Source organism: Erpetoichthys calabaricus, chromosome 13 (assembly GCF_900747795.2).
Source record: "Erpetoichthys calabaricus chromosome 13, fErpCal1.3, whole genome shotgun sequence".
NCBI classification, from domain to species: domain Eukaryota; kingdom Metazoa; phylum Chordata; class Cladistia; order Polypteriformes; family Polypteridae; genus Erpetoichthys; species Erpetoichthys calabaricus.
The window spans coordinates 93,152,617-93,177,110 of NC_041406.2; the positions used below are offsets into that span (position 1 = coordinate 93,152,617).

Here is a 24,494-nt window from a genome sequence, read left to right on the forward strand (position 1 = left end):
CTATCTATCTATCTATCTATCTATCTATCTATCTATCTATCTATCTATCTATCTATTTTATAGTGCCTTTCACTTCCATTTATCTCTATTTTCTGTTATATAGTACCATTTACATTTTTATCTATCTACCTATTTCTTTCTTATCTTGCCAACTATACTAAAATTAATATCTATCTATCTATCTATCTATCTATCTATCTATCTATCTATCTATCTATCTATCTATCTATCTATCTATCTATCTATCTATCTAAATGTGTGTGTTATAAATGTTATGTGTGTTTGTACTGTAAATACTGTAGATATAAACGTTAACTCCGAGATGCAATTGAAGAGGTCGAGGTTGTAAACTGCTTAAGAACAATAATGCTTTAAATAAAAAATATGAAAGTTTTTGGTACCAACAGCTGTATTTCCATTGTTAGATAAGCACAGTACGTTCCATGGACCTTTAAAGGCTCGCTTACATGTACATTCAGACTTGTATCGTGTCTTAGTCGATTCCAGGTATAAGAAATAAATGGAGTGCCTATGGCAGCTCATTTTAAAATTGAATGTATCATGATGTTTCCTATTTCCAGATATCTACAGTTACATTTTAACGAGTCAAAATGTATATTAGAGATAGCTGTAGTTACGGTTTGACTAGTAAGACTTCAAAATGCATAAATATGTAATGTGTTTGAATTAAAACATTAAAACTGTGATTTGGATATCTGAAGTAAAATAGTTAAAATGTAATTGAACATATCTCTAATTCTAATTTTAATTTGTCAAAACATAACTACTTATATCTCTGATTAAAAGCTTTATAGAATTAAAAGAGGAAAATCTTCTAATTATGCTACGTATATTATAGATGCCTCAACTTCTCATTTTGACTAATCCTAAATATACTGCAGATATCTCAAGTTCCAAGTTCTTACCGATCAAAAGTATATTTTACATATGACATAACTAAAGTTCTAATTTGTCATAATGTAATTATGATTAGCCCACATTGAGTATAAATGTTAAAGCAGCTTACAAAGGCTGCAGCTCTTTTGTAGACACCCAGACACTTCAAATGTTTGAAGTCCCAGTCACGCGGGACAACCTGTATCACTACAAAGGGATTCTATATATGCCGAAGGTCTTTTATGTTAGTGTTAATTGTTTAATTATTGTTATTTTTATTTTTAAATAACATGGCAATGTTGCACAAGGCTGGGTTGGGGAGCAATTGCTGTAATTAATGGCTCATCAAATGTTGAATTAACTGGATAAGGATGGCTGAGCTCAGATGGGGTCCCACATGGAAACTGAAATTGTCTCTTTAACTTAGAGCCTGGTGAGCCACACATCTGTCTGGTGGTCTTCAGTATCCCATCGTCCTGCTTTATATTTTTGTTTTCATTTGTATTCATCTGTTTTCTGATATGTGCAGTAGTTGCTGGAAAGCTTCACCACAGCCAAAAAAGAAAGTTGCCAGAAAGACTTGCAGTTTTTGCAAATAGTAATTTATTATAGATGGGGTATCTAGCTATTTTTGTCGCACTCCTTGTTTTTTTTCTATAATCTCAATGGACCGTCTTACACGTGATGCATGAATGGCTTTCTCGTGTCACTATGAATCCTACACTTGGAGCCACCATTCTTTCAGTTACCTTATGGCATCTTCAGTGCACAGCTTAACTGCCTGTGAATTTTCATTAATGATTGTTTTACCACTTCAAGAAATTCAAGAACAGCCTTTTATTTAAAACACACATCAAAGCACGACACCATTTTACAGGACAAATGAGCAAGCGCGAGCCAGCAGATTGTTGAGCAAGCAGTAGCTGCTGTAGCAGGCGTGACATTTTAAATTAACCACAGAATGAGCTGCACATATCTCTTCATTTTGACAGAAGTACTGAAAGATTGATTGGTATTTATTTACTGTATATACTATGCATACATTTCATAAGATTTTGAGTGCTATAATTTTAAAACGGATCACTGAGAAATTGTTTGGAAAAAACATTTTTTTTCCTAGTGAAGAAGTGGATTCTATATGGATTATGATTCTGTTTTGTGGATTCGTTCACTTTATTCATATTTCCCTATGCAGAAGCCTTATGCTAAAATCCTTTCAGTTCATTTTTTTCCCTCATCAAGCAACACCCAATACCCTGGAATGACAAAGCGAAAACGGCCTTTTCTGTTCATCAGGATGTTCAGACTGAAAGTGTGTCTGCTGGACCACAGAGACCTCTCACTGACCAGAAACTAAGATTTCAGAGGGTCAACACAAGCTGCATCTTCTCAGCAAATATCTGTCTTCTGCTTTTCTTTCACAGACGAAACACGATGGCTGAGATCCAGAGGTTGGTGGAGCGCCTTGAAGAGACCGTCACACGACTTGAATCGCTGTCTTCTAGACTTCATGGACCCTCAGGAGCTGGCAGTGATCTGGAGAATGCTGTCAATGGAGGTACTGATGTAACTGTCTGACCAGAGATAGCCATGTAGCAAAGCAGGCTGACCACTGTGACAAAGTGTGAGGTATAGCTGGATTACTGCAACACTGAGAGTCCACACTGAAGAACTACTGACCTGAAAATTAGATTGATAGATAAGAAAGGCACTATACAATACAAATAGATAAGTAAATCTGAAAGGCACTGCTATATTGCAGACAAATTTGAAAAGCACTATATAGGATATAGATAAATGGATATGAAAGGCACTAGATAGATAGGAAAGGAATGATATAATAGATAGAGAGATAGGTAGATAGATAAAAATATAAATGGTACTATATAACAGAAAATAGAGATAAATGGAAGTGAAAGGCACTATATAATAGATAGATAGATAGATAGATAGATAGATAGATAGATAGATAGATAGATAGATAGATAGATAGATAGATAGATAGATAGATAGATAGATAGATAGATAGATAGATAGATAGTGTAAAAGCTAGCCCAGCCACAGACAGACACGACACCAATGTCCAAAACACACGGGTTTATTTACCCCCACAGGGTTCAGCTTCCAAGCTCCGTATCCATGGCTCTTGATGGACATCAGGAGGGCTGCTCTCTTGTGTCCAGGGGAGATATTGCCCTTCTCACAGGGCTTCCTTGATCCAGACGTCCCGGTGGGGCAAGATCCCTGGCTGTCTGCCACACTAGATAGATAGATAGATAGATAGATAGATAGATAGATAGATAGATAGATAGATAGATAGATAGATAGATAGATAGATAGATAGATAGATAGATAGATAGATAGATAGATAGATAGATAGATAGATAGATAGATAGATAGATAGATAGATAGGAATATTTACAAGTTGGTTCCACCCACGCTCACACTATTGCTCAGTCCTTCATAACTCTTAGGCTGCCTCCACTCCTCCCTCGCAAGCTCCGTCTTTCTCCTCCCGACTCTGGCTCCTCGAAGGGAGTGTGGCGGCCCCTTTTATCATGCCCCGGCTGTGCTCCAAGTGCTTGATGATGGTGTTCTGGCAGCATTTCCTGGTGTGGTGGAAGTGCTGTTCTTGCACCCGGAAGCACTCCGGGCGTACACAGTTCCTGGAGATGCAGCACTTCCTGGTGTGACAGAAGTGCTGTCCTCCAGGGCTCAGGAACCATCCAGGCAGCCCCTTGGTTGGGCCATGGATCCCCACAGGGTTGAGCTTCCAAGCTCCGTATCCATGGCCCTTGATGGAAATCAAGGGGGCTGCCCTCTTGCGTCCAGGGGAGATATTGCCCCTCTCCCAAGGCTTCCTTGATCCAGACGTCCCAGTGGGGCAAGATCCCTGGCCGTCTGCATAGATAGATAGATAGATAGATAGATAGATAGATAGATAGATAGATAGATAGATAGATAGATAGATAGATAGATAGATAGATAGATAGATAGATAGATAGATAGATAGATAGATAGATAGATAGATAGATAGATAGATAGATAGATAGATAGATAGGCAGTCAGGCGCCTTCACTTTTTACACATTTTGTTATGTTGCAGTCTTGAGCTAAAATCATTTCAGTTCAGTTTTCCCCAAATCAAGCAACACTCAGTATCCTGTAATGACAAAGCAACAACAGGGTTTAAGATTTGTGCAGTCTTTTTTTTTTTTTTTAATAAAATGAAATACAGCATCACATTGACTCCAGAGTTCAGTATGAGGGGCCAATCAATCTTGTATTTTTGTGCGTAATCTGTTGTCTTTCATGAGAACACTATTGGTTTATGAGTTTTCATTATCGGTTTGCTTGCATACTTCACAGTGCAGGCAGTACTGGCTTCATTCATATGAACTATATTGGTTTGTGTTCATATTTTATGGGTTTGTGTATGAACTACTACTATATATCGGTTTTTATATGAATACTAAAGGTTTGCATATGAATTATACTGATTTGCACTTGTATATCACTGGTTCCAGTGTGTTTGTTATTGGTTTGTGAGTGAATTGAATCGGTTTCTGTATGAACTATTTGGGTTTGTGTCAGTGACATATTAAGAGGCCCTTTAGAGGCACTAAACACTTAAAAGATTTTGATGCCCCCCCCCCCCCCATATATATATGAGCTGCACTCCCTCTCAGTGGAAAACTGAACAGGACGGCTGACGTGACCAAGACAAGAATGATCACGTGAGCTTCGGTGGCAGTTACCAGATTTTGATTTTCTTGTTTTCCCAAGATTAATATATATTGTTAATCTCTATTGTTACTATTTGATTATAATTTTTATTATTGTATTTATTTGTATGTAATTTTGTTCATTTAATGTGGGAGCCCCCCTTTTGTGGAAACTGTTCAGCTGCACCATTTGCAGTTTTACACCATATGGTCGATGGAAAAATCGGTAATGGAAAATTTCTGCAGTGCCCCCTTCCTTTGATACCCTGAGCACAGGCTTATTTTGCTTAAAGGTTAATCCAGCTCTGGCTCATGTTCATATGTTATGGGTCTGCTGGTCTAGCAGTGGTTTTGTGTGTACACTTTATTGGTTTCATGCATGTCTTATACTGGTAGCATGTGGGTAATACTGTAAGTCAGTCTTACGCATGAACTCTGTTGGTTTTAACTGTGCACTACAGGATAGATCGATTACATGTGAGCATTGTACTGGTTTTATGTGAGTGCAATGTCGCATTTTGCATATGAAACATAATTGTTTTGCTTACACACCCTGTTGTGGCTTTGGGGGCTTATCAGTTCTGTGTGTGAACTATATTGGTTGTTCATGTAATCTTCAAAGCAACAGAAGGGGCAAGAAACAAGAACATGAGGGATTATACAGCCATTTCAAGAGCGTGAAGAGAAAGTGTTACTGTCATTTGTGTTCAGTGCTGACCTACTGTGGTATGATATGATAGCATGCGAGCTTTAGGGGATTTTTAACACAAGGAAGTGTGTATCCCTTTACATATTTAAGGCTTTTTAATAATCATATCCCTAATTTCCTTTTAATGTTCGTTCATCTTCATGATGTAGTTTTTGGTCATACACTTTAGGTGTCTCTCCAGACACTGGAGGGTTTAACAAGCGTTTATGGGACAAGCGTTCACTACACACATGTGGACCCCATTTGGTTAATGAGGCCCAGTGTTTACACCAGAGCCTATTTTACTATGCACAGAAAAAGTGCTAATCCCTATGATGTCTCTTTTTTAATTCTGATTTTATTTAAAAAGATCTGATTACTTTTTTTTCCCTTTATTTGACAGTATAGTTTCTGTAGAGTGATAAATGGCCAACATCCATTAGCATTCCGCATTGTATCAAATTTGGCAACAGGCTGCATTTAGAACAGAAAGAATTGCTTGCTATGTGCTAAACTGCCACCCACTAAAACAACGTCTGCTTCCTCAGATTTTAAAGATCAGACTTTTTCACCCATGTGCTGTTAAATCTCACTGAAGCAATTAAACAAAGATACAGCGTGCTGGGTATCATTAGACTTTATAGGTAAATAACTAGCTTTATTAAAGAAATTAATTTTAAGCCCGGTTTACATGGAAACAACATATACACTCACTGGCCACTTTATTAGATACACCTTGCTAGTATCAGGTTGGACCCCCTTTTGCCTTCAGAACTGCCGTAATTCTTCATGGCAGAGATCTATCAAGGTGCTGGAAACATTCCTCAGGGATTTTGGTTCATATTGACATGATGGCATCACACAGTTGCTGCAGATTTGTCAGCTGCACATCCATGATATGAGTCTCCTGTTCCCCAACATCCCAAAGGTTGTTCTATTGGATTGAGATCTGGTGACTGTGGAGGCCATTTGAGTGCAAAGAACTCATTGTCATGTTCAAGAGACCAGTTTGAGATGATCTGAGCTTTGTGACATCCTTCTTGAAGTAGCCATCAGAAGATGGGACACTGCGGTCATAAAAGGATGGGCATGGTCAGCAACAATACCCAGGTAGGATGTGAACTAGACAATGCTCAATGGTACTAAGGGTCACAAAATGTGCCAAGGAAATATCCCCCACACTATTGCACCACCGTTGATACAAGGCAGGATGGATCCATGCTATTATGTTGTGGACACCAAATTTTGACCATACCATGAACTGTGCTCTTGAGAGCCTGCAATGCTGCTGACATTTTTGTGCCTCAACAGAATCCCATCTCTATGTTCTGCAGGGAATTCATTTGACCACATGGCTTGGTTTTTACTCAACTATGGAACCTTCTATAGACGGGTGTGAGCCTTTCCTAATTCTGGCCGATCAACTGAATTGACCTCAGGTGGATTCCAAACAAGTCATAGAAACATCTCAATGATGAGCAATAGAATGGGATGCACCAGAGCCATATAGTGTCTGAATATTTGTATCAATGTGACATTTCATTAGCGTCTCCTGGGGTGAATTGTGGTAATCTCTCCTGTTTCACTTGCAAGCAATGTCAGATTATGAAGCCATGATTGATTCAGAGACATATAGTCATATGAAAAGGTATGGGAACCCCTCTTAATTCTTTGGATTTTTGTTTATCATTAGCTGAGCTTTCAAAGTAGCAACTTCCTTTTAATATATGACATGCCTCATGGAAACAGTAGTATTTCAGCAGTGACATTAAATTTATTGGATTAACAGAAAATATGCAATATGCATTATAACAAAATTTGACAGGTGCATACATTTGGGAATCCCAACAGAGATATGACATCAATACTTAGTTGAGCCTCCTTTTGCAAATATAACAACCTCTAGACGCCTCATGTAGCCTCTAATGAGTGTCTGGATTCTGGATGGAGGTATTATTGACCATTCTTCCATACAAAATCTTTCCAGTTCAGTTCAATGTGAACTCTGCCGAGCATGGACAGCCTGCTTCAAATCATCCCATAGATTTTCGATGATATTCAAGTCAGGGGACTGTGAAGGTCATTCCAGAACATTGCACTTCTCCCTCTGCATGAATGCCTTTGTAGATTTCAAACTGTGTTTTGGGTCGTTGTCTTGTTGGAATATCCAACCCCTGCGTAACTTCAACTTTGTGACTGATGCTTGAACATTATCCTGAAGAATTTGTTGATTTTGGGTTGAATTTATCCGACCCTCCACTTTAACATTGGCCCCAGTCCCTGAACTAGCCACACAGCCCCACAGCATGATGGAACCTCCACCAAATTTGACGTTAGGTAGCAGGTGTTTTTCTTGGAATGCGGTGTTGTTCTTCCGCCATGCAAAGCGCTTTTTATTATGACCAGATAACTCAATTTTTGTCTCATCAGTCCAAAGCACTTTGTTCCAAATTGAATCTGGCTTGTCTAAATGAGCATTGGCATACAACAAGCGACTGTTTGTGGCGTGAGTGCAGAAAGGGCTTCTTTCTCATCACCCTGCCATACAGATGTTCTTTGTGCAAATTGCGCTGAATTATAGAACGATGTACAGATACACCATCTGCAGCAAGATGTTCTTGCAGGTCTTTGTAGGTGATCTGTGGGTTGTCTTGTAACCATTCTCACGATCCTGCTCCTATGCTGCTCCTGTATTTTTCTTGGCCTGCCAGACCTGCTGGGCTTAACAGCAACTGTGCCTGTGGCCTTCCATTTCCTGATTCCATTCCTTACAGTTGAAACAGACAGTTTAAACCTCTGAGATAGCTTTTTGTAGCCTTCCCCTAAACCAGGAGACTCAACAATCTTTGTTTTCGGATCTTTGGAGAGTTGCTTTGAGTATCCCATGCTGTCACTCTTCAGAGGAGAGTCAAAGGGAAGCACAACTTGTAATTGACCACCTTAAATACCTTTATATCTCATGATGGACACACCTGTCTATTAAGTTCAAGGCTTAACGAGCTCATCCAACCAATTTGGTGTTACAAGTAATCAGCATTGAGCAGTGACAGGCATTCAAATCAGCAAAATTACAAGGGGACCCACATTTTTGCACAGCCAGTTTTTCACATTTGATTTAATTTCATACAACTAAATACTGCTTCACTAAAAATCTTTGTTCGGAAAACACCCCAGTACTCAGATGTTCCTAGGAAATGAAAGACATACCACTGGTATCTTTGTTGTTGAAAGGAGAGTCAATTATTATGCAGGCTGAGAGGGGTTCACAAACTTTTTCATATGACTGTAAATGTCATTTTGCTCAAGTACAATCAAGTGAGTTGGTGCAGCAAACACAAGGGCCTTGTTTGGATTTCACAAGCTGAGTTAGCAGATAACATTTTTTTTTGAAGTCTAAGATTACTTTTGAAGCTCATTTATTTGTGTTTTATCTTTTTTTCCCCTCTTCCACAAGGTTTAGCTCCCAGCGTGGAGGCATTTGATCAGCTTCTTAGCAATTCTGTAGCCGCATACCTGAAGAACAGCACTGATATCGGTGAAGATGTACACAAACATGTGAGTATGTGGTTATCTAAAGCTTTCCTTTCTGCCTTATTGCCATTTGTATGCGTTAACCATGTTGTAGTGTCTCATCATACATTTGATAGGACATTAGGGAGTCAGGAGAGAGAAAGAGCACAAGAGGAATGATAGATGATGAATAAAAAATTAGAAAAATGGAGAGAGCGGGTCAGTATTGACAGCCTGGTAGCATTTCATTTATTCATTTCATTCATCTATTCTTCCTATTTTTTTGAATTGTTGCCGATTTCACAGTTTCTAGGACCTGTAGCCTATAATTCAATCCATCCAGCCATCCATTTCCTAACGTAGTTCTCAGTCCAGAGTTATTGGCAGCTGGTGCCTGTCGTTCAGTCCATCCCTCCATACCTCATTCCAACTGTTACATTTCTAGCAGCAGTGGTCCAGTTCAGTCACTTGAAGCTGGTGTCAGTTTTTCAATTTGTGCACTCATTTGATAACAAACTTCTCTAGTTTAGGGTCACTAGTCTGTCCCAGCAAGGCAGAAACCAGCCCAACGCTCGTCCATCTGAGGACACTGCACACCTAAAGTATACTTAAACTGGGCCAGTTTAGCATCACCAGTAAACCTAACCTAAATGTTATTGGGACATGAGAGGAAAATCCACACAGACAAAGAGAGAATGTGCAAACTCAACGCAGGCCTGGGACTCACAGCTGGGACTCTGGGAATGTGAGAGAAAAGAAATAGATAGATAGATAGATAGATAGATAGATAGATAGATAGATAGATAGATAGATAGATAGATAGATAGATAGATAGATAGATAGATAGATAGATAGATAGATAGATAGATAGATAGATAGATAGATAGATAGATAGATAGATAGATAGATAGATAGATAGATAGATAGATAGATACTTTATTAATTAATATTTATAAAGAGCCAACCATTGCACTGCCATGACTTTTGGTATAATTTATTTTAGTTCTTTTGATTGTTATAAAGGACTCTTCTGCTTACAAGACCAGTACACTATACTTTAATTACCGTCAAAAACGCACCACTAATTATCATGCAAAAAAGCTTAAATTTTGGATAAAAGAAAGGAAACAACAATTATCCATTTACTTTGTCATCCTGTCTACATCTTTAAATTAACCTGACAAGTCAAGGTGGGGGGGTATTGGGTACAAGGCAAGAATCAATCCTGTAGAACGCCTTCAAAAAGTATTCACACTCCTTCATTATCACCCATTTTGCTATGGCTTAGCCTTCGGGTAGACCCTCTTACATCCTGAGCGGTAGCAGGCCGAGCGATCATTTAAAAATCTTTCATTATATCATACAGGTGAACTATGCAACACACTAACACAAACAATACGTTGTTTGCTAGCGATGAGTGTTGACTTCACACTCCTAGTAATCAAACTGTTACAATACTTACAGTTGACTGGTATGAAATCATACGTGTGGTGTTTCATAAATCGTCACAACAAATATTTGAAAAAAATTGTACTTATTATTCTGTATAAGGAATATACAAGTGTTACACATCAATCAGAAAGTCCCGACCAATCGATTTCATCCAATGCAATGAACCCTCCGACCAACCGAGGAAACGGAAGTTACAGGCTGAAAACCGGAAACAGCATTACACCGCACTTCTGATTTTTCATGTGCTCTCACATATTACTTCACAATACATCAACAAATATCTAAAAGTGACACACCAGTCCTTACAGTAGATTTTCCTGATCAAAACAAGTCCAAGCACATTACTGTATGATGCATCAATCATGAGATATTCCCAAATAAGAGGAGGTGCAGGGCACCTTTGGCAAGTACCACCTCACATTTCTGGGTCATTAGCTCTGACTCAAGAGGCCACACACTCATAAACCTAATACCATTGGATGGCCGTGACTGTGACGTCGGCCAGTAATACGAAGATGTCCATATATGGGCATAATGAGACACAGCTGAGGGTGTGCGAAATGAAACAATACACAGTCAGAAGATGGAGCAAACAATGTAAATGTGTAGGTGGGGTAGGGGGGTTCTTGGGTATGAGGGTGTATTAGGGGATTGGGTCCAGAGTTTTTATATGATTCACTGTTTTATGTGCAATAAAGGTGATCTGAACCTGGATCCCCATTTGGAGGGGTTTTGGACAGGGGAGGGTGACCTATGGTGCCAAATGCTGTAACTGTTGATGTCAGTGATTCCCAAACTCAATCCTGGGCTGCAGGTTTTTGTTCCTACTAACTTCCGTTTTTCGTTGGACTCTTAACCTAATTGAGTCAGTCATTATTTCCCAGTTTCTGTGTTTTGGAGTCGATGTAGAAATTACAAACTGAGTTTGGTAGATTTTTATTAAAATGTAATAAACAGTTATATGGGGAATATGTTCATTTTTTAAAAGTTATTAACAGTATTTTCAACCTAATTTTTATTCTGCTTTTCCCTGTGTTCTGGTTATTTAAATGATTTGCTAATTAGCGGGTCTGACACCGAAATCATTGCTGCTTTCATCATCCCTGGTGTCTGCTGTGCTGGTTGTTAATTGTCACTATTACGGTTAAATGAAGGGAGCAAACTACATACGGAAAGGGGAAAATAATAGAAAAACAACAAAAGAGAGTTAAACCTTTATAGCTTTAGAAAAAAAATAGAAATATTTCTAAATGTCTTATAAATGTAAAATCCATACTGTTGCGTTTTCCTGAATGCAGAATAAGAGAAGAGTAAAAAAGACCGGCTCATTAAATGAGATCAGTTGTTATTGATTATTATCACCTATTTTGAATCTGGTTGGAACAAAAACCTGCAGTCACAGTGGTGTCCCTGGGATCGAGTTTGGGAACCACTGGTTTATTTCTTTGTGTTACACTGGTCAACAAGCATTTTGCTACTGGGATTCTTTTATCTGTACTTGAACAAATTTTACTTGCTGACTCCAAATCTAAAAACCGTTTTCGTTCAGCACGTCCCATTTTTTTAGTTATGATGTTCCAGGTCTTGGACAACTAGGGTGACTGGACAGTAAAGGCGATGCGTTTCAGCATTTAAGAAATAAGTTTGGTCTCAAGGAAAGTGAAGACAAAATTAAGGAAGGTGTTTTTGTTGGCCCTGAAATCCGTGAACTGATGCTTGACGAGGAGTTCAAAAGGAAACTAAAGCCCACTGAATCAGCACCCTCATTCGTGCTGGTTGTCCAGAATTTTCTTGACAATCACAGAGCAGAGAATTATACTGAGCTTGTGGAGAATATGCTGAAAGTGTATTAGTTTACGGGAGCCAGGATATATGTAAAAAAGACGCATTTTTACATTCTCATCTTGACTTTTTTCCACCAAATCTAAGCGATGTCAGAGATGAGCATGGGGAAAGATTTCATCAAGATACAAAGGTGATGGAAAACTGATATGGGGAAAATTCACTCCGAGCCTGATGGGGGACTACTGTTGGTTCTTGCAAAGAGAGACGGATGTGCAGTACAAGCGCAAAAGCGAGTGCCTCCAACATTTATAGGCACGCTGACCTCACTTTTATATTGAGGTAAATTGACATAAATTTAACGTGTCTCTGGTATCGTCTTCTGGTTTGTTTTCAGAATAAACACATCAAAATAATTTTGGTGGGACAGAGTCCAAACTCCAGATATCGTGTTGATATATTATATTGATATTCAAAACTGCTCCGTCTTCACTGGCTCCCTGTGTCCTACAGAATCGAATATAAAATCCTACTAATAACCTACAAAGCTTTAAATAACCTCGCACCAAACTACATCAGTGACCTCCTCCATCACTATGTGCCTGCCCGCCCACTAAGGTCCTCTGATTCTGGTAATCTTGCTGTGCCCCTCACTAATCTACACTCCATGGGTGACAGGGCCTTCAGCTGTATAGCGCCCAGACTCTGGAATGACCTACCAAAATTAATCAGGTCAGCTGACTCCATGAATTCCTTTAAAAAACAACTCAAAACTCATCTGTTCAGGAAGGCTTTTAGCTCTATTTGACTTTATTACCTTTCTCTCAGTTTACATCTCTGTCAAGATGCCAATGTAACCTGTATGTGTGTGCTAGACCATCAATTATGTTGTCTGTTTTTTTCAGAATTTACTGTCTTAATCTTCTTTATTTATTTATCTGGTTTGTACAATGCTATATACTGTATATTCTGCCGTTCTTTATTATATTCTGTAAGTGCCTTGAGCATGGAAAAGGCGCTATATAAATAAAATGTATTATTATTATTATTATTAAAATGTCAATGATGTTTATCTCAAAAACCTGACGTGCTAGCTTAATTCCGATTTCATATATGAAATCAGTGTAAAAAACTTAATAAAAAGAAGCTCTGAAGTTCCCAGAAACAAACAAAAAATATTTTTTGTAGACCAGTGTTATCAACATGAAACTGTAGGCTGATACAGTTGACGAGTCTGGAAACACCTCAAAGGTGAAAAAACTGTTCCGGTGCTGTTTGTACTGGAGATATACTGTATCAGAAAACAAAAATTTGAAAATATTACTGTTAGTGCCTATGTTTTTTCCGAGTTTAGTAGCAGTTTCTATGTAAAGGAATGTTTTAATTTGACACAAATACAGATTCTATCATATTTGAGAAGTTATCTGTCAGGTTTTAATGACAAACGGACTGTCCTGCCTTTATTTTTAGAATAATAAGGCTTTATTTATGGGATACCCCTCACCCTCAGGTGGAGATTGCTGAAAAATGCCCCCAGGGTGTATAGATTATTAATTAAAATAATTTAAATTTATTTTTCCCTTATCAAACAATACTCAATACCCTGGAATGATAAAGTTAAAGCAGGATTTCAGTCATTTTTGCCAATTTATCAAAGCTAAAAAACTGAAATATCCCATTGATACAAGTATTCAGAAACCTTTCCTTAATACTTAGTTGAAGCCCCTTTGGTAGCAATTCCAGCCCGGAGTCTTCGTGGGTTTGAGGGACAACCTCCACACCTCTAGCTTTGGGGAGTTTCTGCCATTCTTCTCTGCAGATCCTCTCAAATTCTGTTAGGTTGGATGGAGACTGTCTGGGGAGAAGTTATTTTCAGTGGTCTACAGAGATGTTTGATTGGGTTCAAGTCAGGACTCCACTCAAGGACATTCCCAGAGTTGACCCAATGGCAATCCTGTGTTGTCTTTGCTTTGGTCTAAGGGTCATTGTCCTGTTGGAATGTGAACTCCCAGCTCAGTCTGAGATCCAGAACACTCTGGAGCAGATGTTTATTAAGGATATCTCTGTACTTGATTCCATTCATTTTTCCTCAACCCTATCTAGTCCCCCAGTCCTTGCTACTGTAAAACAACCCCACAATATGATCCTGCCATCACCAACTTGAATGACATTGCACAGGTGATGAGTGGTGTTTAGTTTTCTTCAGATGTGATGCTTAGAATTGATGCAAGACAGCTCAATATCAGTTTCATCAGACCAGAGTATTTTGTTTCTAATAATCGGACAAACCCTCCAAGCCGGCATTCATTTGTTGTCCAGCTACTGTGCCATTAATCCCAGGTTGGGAGAATGTTGCAGCAATGGTTGTCCTTCTGGAAGTTTTTTCCATCTCCACAAAGGTTTTCTGGAGCATAGCCAAACTGACGTTTAGGTTCTTAGTTGCCTGTCTTACCAAGGTCTTTCTCCTCAATGTTTGGCTGGACCACCAATCCGAGGAAGAGTCGCGATAATTCCAAACTTGTTAAAATGAAAAATTATGAAGACCACTGTGCTCTTGAGAATCTTCAGTGCAGCAGACTTCACCAGATCTTCGACACAATCCTGTCTGTATGATCTGCACACAATTCCTTCAACCTCATGGCTTGGTTTTTAGTTGACTGTGGGACCTTCTGTAGGATGTGTGTCTTTCCTAATCATGTCCAATGAATTGAAATGACCACAAGACATCGAAACATCTCATTGATGATCAATCGAATAGAATAGAGTTTCAAGTGTCATAGGAAAGGATATGAATACTTGTGTTAATGGGACCTTTCAGGGTTTTTTTTAATATGTAATGCTTTTGTAAATATTAAAATTCTTTCTTTACTTTGTCATTCTCGGGAATTGAATTTAGTTTGATGAGAGAAAACATGAATTTAAATGATTTTACCATAAGGCTGTGATATAGCATAATGTGAAAACGGTGAAGGGGTCTGAATTCTTTCTGAAGACACTGTAAATTTTGCCAATTTATCACAGATTAATTGATACAAGTACAATTTAGAATTCTTGCTGTATCACCATCTGCATTTACAGTCATATGAAAAAGTTTGGGAACCCCTCTTAATTCTTTGGATTTTTGTTTATCATTGGCTGAGCTTTCAAAGTAGCAACTTCCTTTTAATATATGACATGCCTTATGAAGACAGTAGTATTTCAGCAGTGACATTAAGTTTATTGAATTAACAGAAAATATGCAATATGCATCATGACAAAATTAGACAGGTGCATAAATTTGGGCACCCCAACAGAGATATTACATCAATACTTAGTTGAGCCTCCTTTTGCCTCTAGACGCTGTCCTCCTATACCCATTAACGAGTGTCTGGATTCTGGATGGAGGTATTTTTGGCCATTCTTCATACAAAATCTCTCCAGTTCAGTTCAATTTGATGTCTGCCGAGCATGGACAGCCTGCTTCAGATCATCCCCTAGATTTTCGATGATATTCAAGTCAGGGGACTGTGACGGCCATTCCAGAACATTGTACTTCTCCATCTGCATGAATGCCTTTGTAGATTTCGAACTGTGTTTTGGGTCATTGTCTTGTTGGAATGTCCAACCCCTGCGTAACTTCAACTTTGTGACTGATGCTCGAACATTATCCTGAAGAATTTGTTGATTTTGGGTTGAATTTATTCGACCTTCACCTTTAACAAGGGCCCCAGTCCCTGAACTAGCCACACAGCCCCACAGCATGATGGAACCTCCACCAAATGTGACAGTAGGTAGCAGGTGTTTTTCTTGGAATGCGGTGTTCTTCTTCCGCCATGCAAAGCGCTTTTTGTTCTGACCTAATAACTCAATTTTTGTCTCATCAGACCAAAGCACTTTGTTCCAAAATTAATCTGGCTTGTCTAAATGAACATTTGCATACAACAAGCGACTCTGTTTGTGGCGTGAGTGCAGAAAGGGCTTCTTTCTCATCACCCTGCCATACAGATGTTCTTTGTGCAAATTGTGCTGAATTGTAGAACGATGTACAGATACACCATCTGCAGCAAGATGTTCTTGCAGGTCTTTGGAGGTGATCTGTGGGTTGTCTGTAACCATTCTCACAATCCTGCACATATGCCGCTCCTGTATTTTTCTTGGCCTGCCAGACCTGCTGGGTTTAACAGCAACTGTGCCTGTGGCCTTCCATTTCTTGATACATTCTTTACAGTTGAAACTGACAGTTTAAACCTCTGAGATAGCTTTTTGTAGCCTTCCCCAAAACCATGAGACTGAACAATCTTTGTTTTCAGATCTTTTGAGAGTTGCTTTGAGGATCCCATGCTGTCACTCTTCAGAGGAAAGTCAAAGGGAAGCACAACTTGCGATTGACCACCTTAAATACCTTTATATCTCATGATTGGACACACCTGTCTATGAAGGTCAAGGCTTAACGAGCTCATCAGACCAATTTGGTGTTACAAGTAATCAGCATTGAGCAGTGACAGGCATTCAAATCGGCAAAATGACAAGGCGACCCACATTTGTGCACAGCCAGTTTTTCACATTTGATTTAATTTCATACAACTAAATACTGCGTCACTAAAAACCTTTGTTCGGAAAACACCGCAGTACTCAGATGTTATTAGGACATGAAAGACATACCACTGTTATCTTTTTTTTGAAAGGAGAGTAAATTATTATGCAGGCTGAGAGGGGTTCACAAACTTTTTTCATATGACTGTATCTGATCACACTTTGCCTAGAAAATCGCCAAAACTCTTCCACTACCAATCTAGACAGCAGTGAAAGAATAAGATTTAAAATGAAGTAATTAGTCAAAGACAGCCACCAGGAAGCCATTAAGAAGGCTAACAGAACTTTAAATTATATAGAAATGTGTGGAGTACAAGTCCAAGGAGGTTCTGCTCCACCTTTATAACACACTGGTGAGGCTTCATCTGGAGTACTGTGTGCAGTTTTGGTCTCCAGGCTACAAAAAGGACATAGCAACACTAGAAAAGGTCAAGAGAAGAGCGACTAGGCTGATTCCAGGGCTACAGGGGTTGAATTATGAGGAAAGATTAAAGAGAGCTGAGCCTTTACAGTTTAAGGAAAAGAAAATGAATAGGAGACATGATTGAAGTGTTTAAAATTATGAAGGGGATTAGTCCAGTGGATTGAAACGGTGACTTTAAAATGAGTTCATCAAGAACACGGGGACACAGTTGGAAACTTGTTAAGAGTAAATTTCACACAAACATTAGGTAGTTTTTCTACACACAGACAGACACGTGGAATAAGTGACCAAGTAGTGTGGTAGACAGTCGAACTTTAGAGACTTTCAAAGCCTGACTTGATGGTATTTTGGAAGAAATAAGTGGACAGGACTGGTGAGCTTAGTTGGGCTGAATGGCCACTTCTCGTTCAGATTGTTCTAAAGTTCTAATGATACTTAAACTTTCCCAGGTTCAGCAATGACTCTGTATGCTAGGTTAGGGTTAGTGAGCTGGTGTGGGGGCAGCAATTTGTCCCTTAATGTCAACAAGACAAACGAGTTGATTGTGGACTTCAGAAAAAGGGCTGAACAAACCCCACTGCATATCAGTGGCTTCCCTGTGGAGAGGGTCAGCAGTACAAAATCCTTGGACGTCTGCATCACTGAGGATCTCTCCTGAGCTCTCAATACCCACACACCAGACCAAGAAAGCTCACCAGAGGATACACTTCCTTAAGAGGCTGAAGCGAATGAGAATCCCCCCTCTCATCCTCACCACCTTCTAGTGGGTCCTCACAAACCGCCTCATATCTTGGTACAGAAAATGCAATGTGTCTGACTCTGCACCGTGTGGTGAGGATGGCTGAGAGGGTTATTGGGGTCTCTCTCCTTTACTTTGAGGACATTTTTAAGGATGGAGGCAGGAAGAAAGCCCTCTGTATAGTGAGAAACTCCTCACACCCCTCTCATGGACTGTTTGATCTCTTGCCATCTGGTAGGAGATATCACATCATAAAATCAAGAACAGCCAGAATGTGCAGCAGCTTCTTTCCACAGGCAATAGGACTGCTAAGCTCACTGTAACATGCACATAACAAGCCAGTTTTATACATATAATTATTTACTATTAACCATAGTTTGACTATTTTATACTTTTAACTCGGGTATTGGTTGCACCTTGTGAATTCAGCTCTGTCTTTCCATTGTTCTTCTTTACTTTCTTGTGGTTTACTTTTTGGTGGTTTTCCCTTTCCCTTTTTGCACATTCTCTGGTCTTGAGAAACACATTTGTCCCATTGTATTTTAGATATGGCTGGAATGACAAATGAACTTGAACTTGAACTTGAACTTGAATTGAAAGCCACATTGATCAATGCCTGCCTGACTCCAAAGGACTTTTAAGCTGCTCTTCATGATGTGAATTTAATTTTTCTAACTTTAAGTAAAAGCTGTCCTCCTGGTTTCGCAAGCAATCTTTTTACGTCCATTTGGGAGACGGGTGTCATCCCAACTGACTGGAAAATGGGACTTGATGTCCCTATCACCTTTATTGTGGCAACTTCAGGGGGATAGCACTGCTGTCTGTGCCGGGTAAGGTCCTTGCTTGGGTCATCCTCAGTAGGATCCATGATCACTTGCTCACCTACCAGCAATCAGAGCAGTCTGATTTTACACCTGAGAAGTTTACCATCAACTGCATCCTGGCACTGAGGGTTCTCATGGAATGCAAATGCGAATATCAGCAGAGTTTCTTTGTAGTCTTTGTCGATTTTCATAAAGCGTTTGACTCAGTTGATCAAACTGCCCTGTGGGACATCCTGGGACTTCAATGGATCCCCTCAAGGTTGCTGGATATCATGGTCGGCCGGTGAACTGGTACTGTGAGTGCTGTGCAGATTGGAGGCAGAACCTCTGCGTTTTTCCCAGTTGATTCTGGGGTTCGTCAGGGGTCTGTTCTGCTCCTACTCTGTTCAATGCTTGTATGGACTGGGTGTTGGGGAGAGTCATGGGGTCGAGAAGCTGTGGGGCATCTGTTGGTGAAGAAAGATTCACTGAACTTGATTTTGCTGATGATCCTTCACGGAGTCAATGGAGGTTGTGATTGGCGCTCTCAAGAGACTGAGTGAGGGGTCTCAGTGTCTGGGCTTGCGAGTGTCCTCGATAAAAACCAACATCCAGGCCTTTAATGATCTCTTGGGGTCTGCCATCAGCAGAGTGTCTGTCTGCAGAGAGAGTGTTAACTGAATCGAGAGGTTTACTTACCTTGGCAGTGACATTCATGTCTCTGGTGACTCTTCCTATGAAGTCAGAAGACAGATTGGGAGAGCATGGGGTGGTCATGAGGTCTCTGGAAAGGGTGTGTGGCGCTCCCGATATCTATGCAAAAGGACAAAGGTCCAAGTCTTTAGAGTCCTGTTTTGTTATATGGTTGTGAGACATGGATGCTATCCAGTGACCTGAGACAAAGACTGGACTCCTTCGGTATCGTGTCTCTTCAGAGAATCCTTGAGTACCACTGGTTTGACTTTGTGTCAATTGTTCACGGAGTCCCAAATGAAGTACATTACCCGCTTTGTGAGGTATCATCAGTTACGGCACTATGGCCATGTGGCGTGATTCCCCGAGGGTGATCTGGCTCACAGGTATCCTCGTTGTCGAGGACCCGAGTAGCTGGACCAGGCCAAGGGGACTCCCACGTAACACCTGGCTGCAGCAGAAAGATGGTCATTTCTGGAGGGTGGGACTGGACTGCTTGTCTGCCTAGTGGGTTAACCAACCGGGATCCCAAGCTGTTTTGTTGTGTGGTGGGTGCTGCAACGCGCCATACCAGTGTATGCTCTCCAACCTGACCTGACCTAAGTAAAACAGGACCTTCTTTTTCCCATTGTGTTAAGGTTGGTGAGTTAGGATACTTCACTGTGTCTGCTTATGGAAACATGGCAGTATTTAGCTTCAATAAAGGGGGTCTGAAAAGTCACTTTATAGCATCAGTATGATAAACTCAACAGCACCCTTTAGTCCTTCCTTGCAAACATTTTCTGGTTGTGGTGTGTCAGAGATTAGCCTGGCACTGTTTAGCACAACCATTAATGGGAGAACAGCCCATTGCAGAGCAAACACATATACCAACATCCAGGCTTTCTCTTCCTTTTTTAGTATCTGACCCCCAATAGAGCATCATACTGTAGATTGATGTGTCATACTTGGGGGGGCGTCTCTCCAGCACAGTAATGAGGGATGTCTGCATTCATATATCACCCATTATGAGGCCCACCACAGACCCTGCATTTTCTTTGTGTAATGAGGACAGCAGGCACCTTTGGGACAGATCATCTGATACGATGCTGAATAAATATATCTTTCACCAAAGACTCCTTAATAAGTTATTGGCTAATCAGTCGGTCAGGTCTTCTTGTGTGTACTGAAACTGCCTCTCACACTCTGCGCCATCACTGGTGTGGAATGTGTCCTCTCCTGTCAGTGACGGGTGTGGCAGTAGCATGTCCTTGCCAGGTACCAGCTCAGTGGGAACAAAGACAACAGCAAGTCGCCAAGAATGCCAGCAAAGCAAAAATGTAAAATGTTGTTGTGGAAGGCCAAATAAAAGATGAGTCATTGGCAGCTAAGTGGATTTGTTAGGAAAAAAAAAGTCACAAATCAAATGCCACCATTAACAGATGAGAGGTTTGTTTTGGAGAATTACACATTCTTTGTAAAGCTGCAGTTGAGTGGCATTTATTTTCTGTTTTTTAAGTATGATCACATCTGTTTTGTGAAGAATTTTGCCACAAAACATTTTTCTCACTCCACACTGATTTACTTAGCTCCAGCATCACATCTAGAATAGTATTATACCTGGTAACCATTCCTGTAATTAAGTCAAAGCAGCTCTTTTCTCACCACATCGCTATGACTTATGAAGGAGATGTGAACACATTACAATTAAAGCCAATAAGTGCGATCCAGACCTTGAAAAACTGACTGAATTTGCTTAGGAGTGCTTGCAGCATCCTGTTGATGCTTATTTTTAAAATCAGAAACAGAACGCTGAGCAATTCTTAACTAACGTCTAACGGCATTTTTATTTTTTGGACACAACAAGCTGGACCTGCTTTATTGAAATGTTAACATCTTCAAATGAACATCTGGACAGGTCTGACCATCATAATGCCACCTGCAGCCCTGTTATTGATTGCAACGTGTCTCAGTATCCATGGCAGATATCTATCTATCTATCTATCTATCTATCTATCTATCTATCTATCTATCTATCTATCTATCTATCTATCTATCTATCTATCTATCTATCTATCTATCTATCAAGCACTTTAAAAACAACATCAAGGCTGACCAAAGTGCTGTACAATAAAACCCAACATATAAGACACACAATAACCAAAAGGTAAAAGAAACAGAAACACATAAGAGCTGAAGAGATTCATAATAAAAAGTACATCGATAGTCAACATATCATTCTGGGTTAAAGGCCGGGGAGTAAAAGTGTGTTTTTAAATAGGATTTAAAGACAGCAAGTGAAGGAGCCTGCCTTACATGCAATGGTAAATTGTTCCAGAGTTTTGGAGCTGCAAGTGAAAAAGCCCGATCACCTCGGAGTTTGCATCGTGTCTTAGGAACACATAAAAGCATCTTTGTCTGCTGACCTGAGAGAGCGAGACGGTAGATAAGGGTGCAGCAATTCCGACAAATAAAATGGGGCAACCATTAAAGGATCTAAAAACAAATACAAGGATCTTAAAATGGATTCAAAAACGAACTGGAAGCCAGTGAAGGGAAGCCACAATTGGGGTAACATGCTCATGCTTGCTTGTGCCAGTTAAAAATCGAGCAGCGTCATTTTGCGCAAGCTATAGCAATGGAGGCCTGGCTAATTCCAAAAAGAAGCGCATTGCAGTAATATATCTATCTCTTATCCTGCCTACTATGCTAAAATTATTATCTATCTATCTATCTATCTATCTATCTATCTATCTATCTATCTATCTATCTATCTATCTATCTATCTATCTATCTATCTATCTATCTATCTATCTATCAAGCACTTTAAAAACAACATCAAGGCTGACCAAAGTGCTGTACAATAAAACCCAACATATAAGACACACAATAACCAAAAGGTAAAAGAAACAGAAACACATAAGAGCTGAAGAGATTCATAATAAAAAGTACATCGATAGTCAACATATCATTCTGGGTTAAAGGCCGGGGAGTAAAAGTGTGTTTTTAAATAGGATTTAAAGACAGCAAGTGAAGGAGCCTGCCTAACATGCAATGGTAAATTGTTCCAGAGTTTTGGAGCTGCAAGTGAAAAAGCCCGATCACCTCGGAGTTTGCATCGTGTCTTAGGAACACATAAAAGCATCTTTGTCTGCTGACCTGAGAGAGCGAGACGGTAGATAAGGGTGCAGCAATTCCGACAAATAAAATGGGGCAACCATTAAAGGATCTAAAAACAAATACAAGGATCTTAAAATGGATTCAAAAACGAACTGGAAGCCAGTGAAGGGAAGCCACAATTGGGGTAACATGCTCATGCTTGCTTGTGGCAGTTAAAAATCGAGCAGCGTCATTTTGCGCAAGCTATAGCAATGGAGGCCTGGCTAATTCCAAAAAGAAGCGCATTGCAGTAATATATCTATCTCTTATCCTGCCTACTATGCTAAAATTATTATCTATCTATCTATCTATCTATCTATCTATCTATCTATCTATCTATCTATCTATCTATCTATCTATCTATCTATCTATCTATCTATCTATCTGTTGTGAAATATGGCTGGCCATTCATCCCAGCCAATACCCCCAGGCCGCTAGATGGAGCCCTCCCAGTAGCATGGGAGTGCCCCAAAGACCAGCAGGGAATCATGGACAATGGAGTTTTTATTCCCAACCCTGCTGGACACTGTAGGGCCCACCAGGGTATGCTGCAGGGAGGCCCAAGGACTTGTATGTGCCCTATAACCCGGAAGTGCGTCACGATCATATGACCGGAGGGAACGATGTGTTTCTGGGTTGAAGAAAAGGACTTTTAATCTGACCCGGAAGTGATAGGGTCTCATGGACTGCTGGGCTGGAGCCACTTCCGGGTCAGGGAGTATAAAAGGACTATGGGAAAGCCCAGACGTTGAGCTGAGCTGGGTGGAAGGGTGGCAACGCGTCTGGGAGAGGAGGATTGGAATATTGTATTGATTATTGGTGATTATTTATGAGTATTGTGGAGAGAAGGGTGCTTGGTGCACATTATTATTATAAAATAAATAATAATTGGATTTTTATCTGGTGTCTGACGTCTGATCTGAGGGTTCAAGGGGTCGACAGTGCCTCAATCATTCACACTATCTATCAGTTTCTCTGCCTATTACACAGCACCTTCCCTGTTTATCTATGTAGAGGGTTCTCTGTCTACCTATCATGCAGTGCTTTGTCTGTCTATCTATCTGTTTATCTCTTACAGAACTTAAAAACAAGAACGATTATAAGGACATTTGCTCATGTTAATTGCAGCCTCAATTTTTAAAAATGATATTTTAAAAAAGCATCCTACAGAGTTTGCGAAATTAAAAACTAATGAATGTCTCATGCATAAAACAAATCCAAGTTTAAGTCCTTAAAAGAATAAAACATGAAAATGCCACAATTTTTATTGATGAACAGAACATACCTATTTATTTATTACTAATTTAACAATAAGGAAGATAATTTAGATAGGGAAGGCACTATTTAATAGGCAGACAGGAAAACCAGTACATAATAATAATATATTATTATTAATACATAGATAGATAGACAGGGAATTCACTGTATAAAAGACAGAAGGCACTCGGCAGATAGATAACAGTATTAGCAATATATTGCAATTTTATTTTATATATACTGTATATATTTTTTTATCTCCGAGATTTATGTCAAAAAATATATGAGAAATGCTAAAGTCTGTTTATTAATCAACAAAAGCTGCAGCAAGGCAAGTAGGCAGTGAGAGTACATATAAATGTGAAAGGCACTAAATAGACAGATAGATATAGAAGGCACTTTATAATAGATTGAGATAAAACTGTCAGAAAAAAACAGGGAAGGCACTACATAGAGATAGACAGAGAATTCACAGAGAAGGCACTAGACAGCTAAATATTAGGTTTATTTTTTATATTCTGTATATGTATATATTTTTTAATTCAGCAATTTATGTAAAAAAAAAAATTGTGTATCAATCAACAGACACTGCACGCAGGCAGTAAGAGTAGAGATACATATGAAAGACACTAGATAGAAAGAAATATGAAAAGCAATATGTGACGATAGATAGATAGATAGATAGATAGATAGATAGATAGATAGATAGATAGATAGATAGATAGATAGATAGATAGATAGATAGATAGATAGATAGATAGATAGATAGATAGATAGATAGATAGATAGATAGATAGATAGATAGATAGATAGAT

General features: G+C 39.5%; 1 protein-coding gene across 1 annotated transcript in view; it reads left to right on the top strand.

Annotated features, from left to right (window-relative positions):
* The window catches only part of cap2 (cyclase associated actin cytoskeleton regulatory protein 2), a 135,070-nt gene that overhangs the window by 16,897 nt on the left and 93,679 nt on the right, over nucleotides 1–24,494 (top strand). Inside the window, exons 2-3 of the mRNA XM_028817267.2 lie at nucleotides 2,322–2,455; nucleotides 8,764–8,864. Coding sequence (XP_028673100.1) covers nucleotides 2,332–2,455; nucleotides 8,764–8,864 — 225 coding nt within the window. The 5' untranslated portion in view covers nucleotides 2,322–2,331. The remainder of the gene's footprint in view (nucleotides 1–2,321; nucleotides 2,456–8,763; nucleotides 8,865–24,494) is intronic.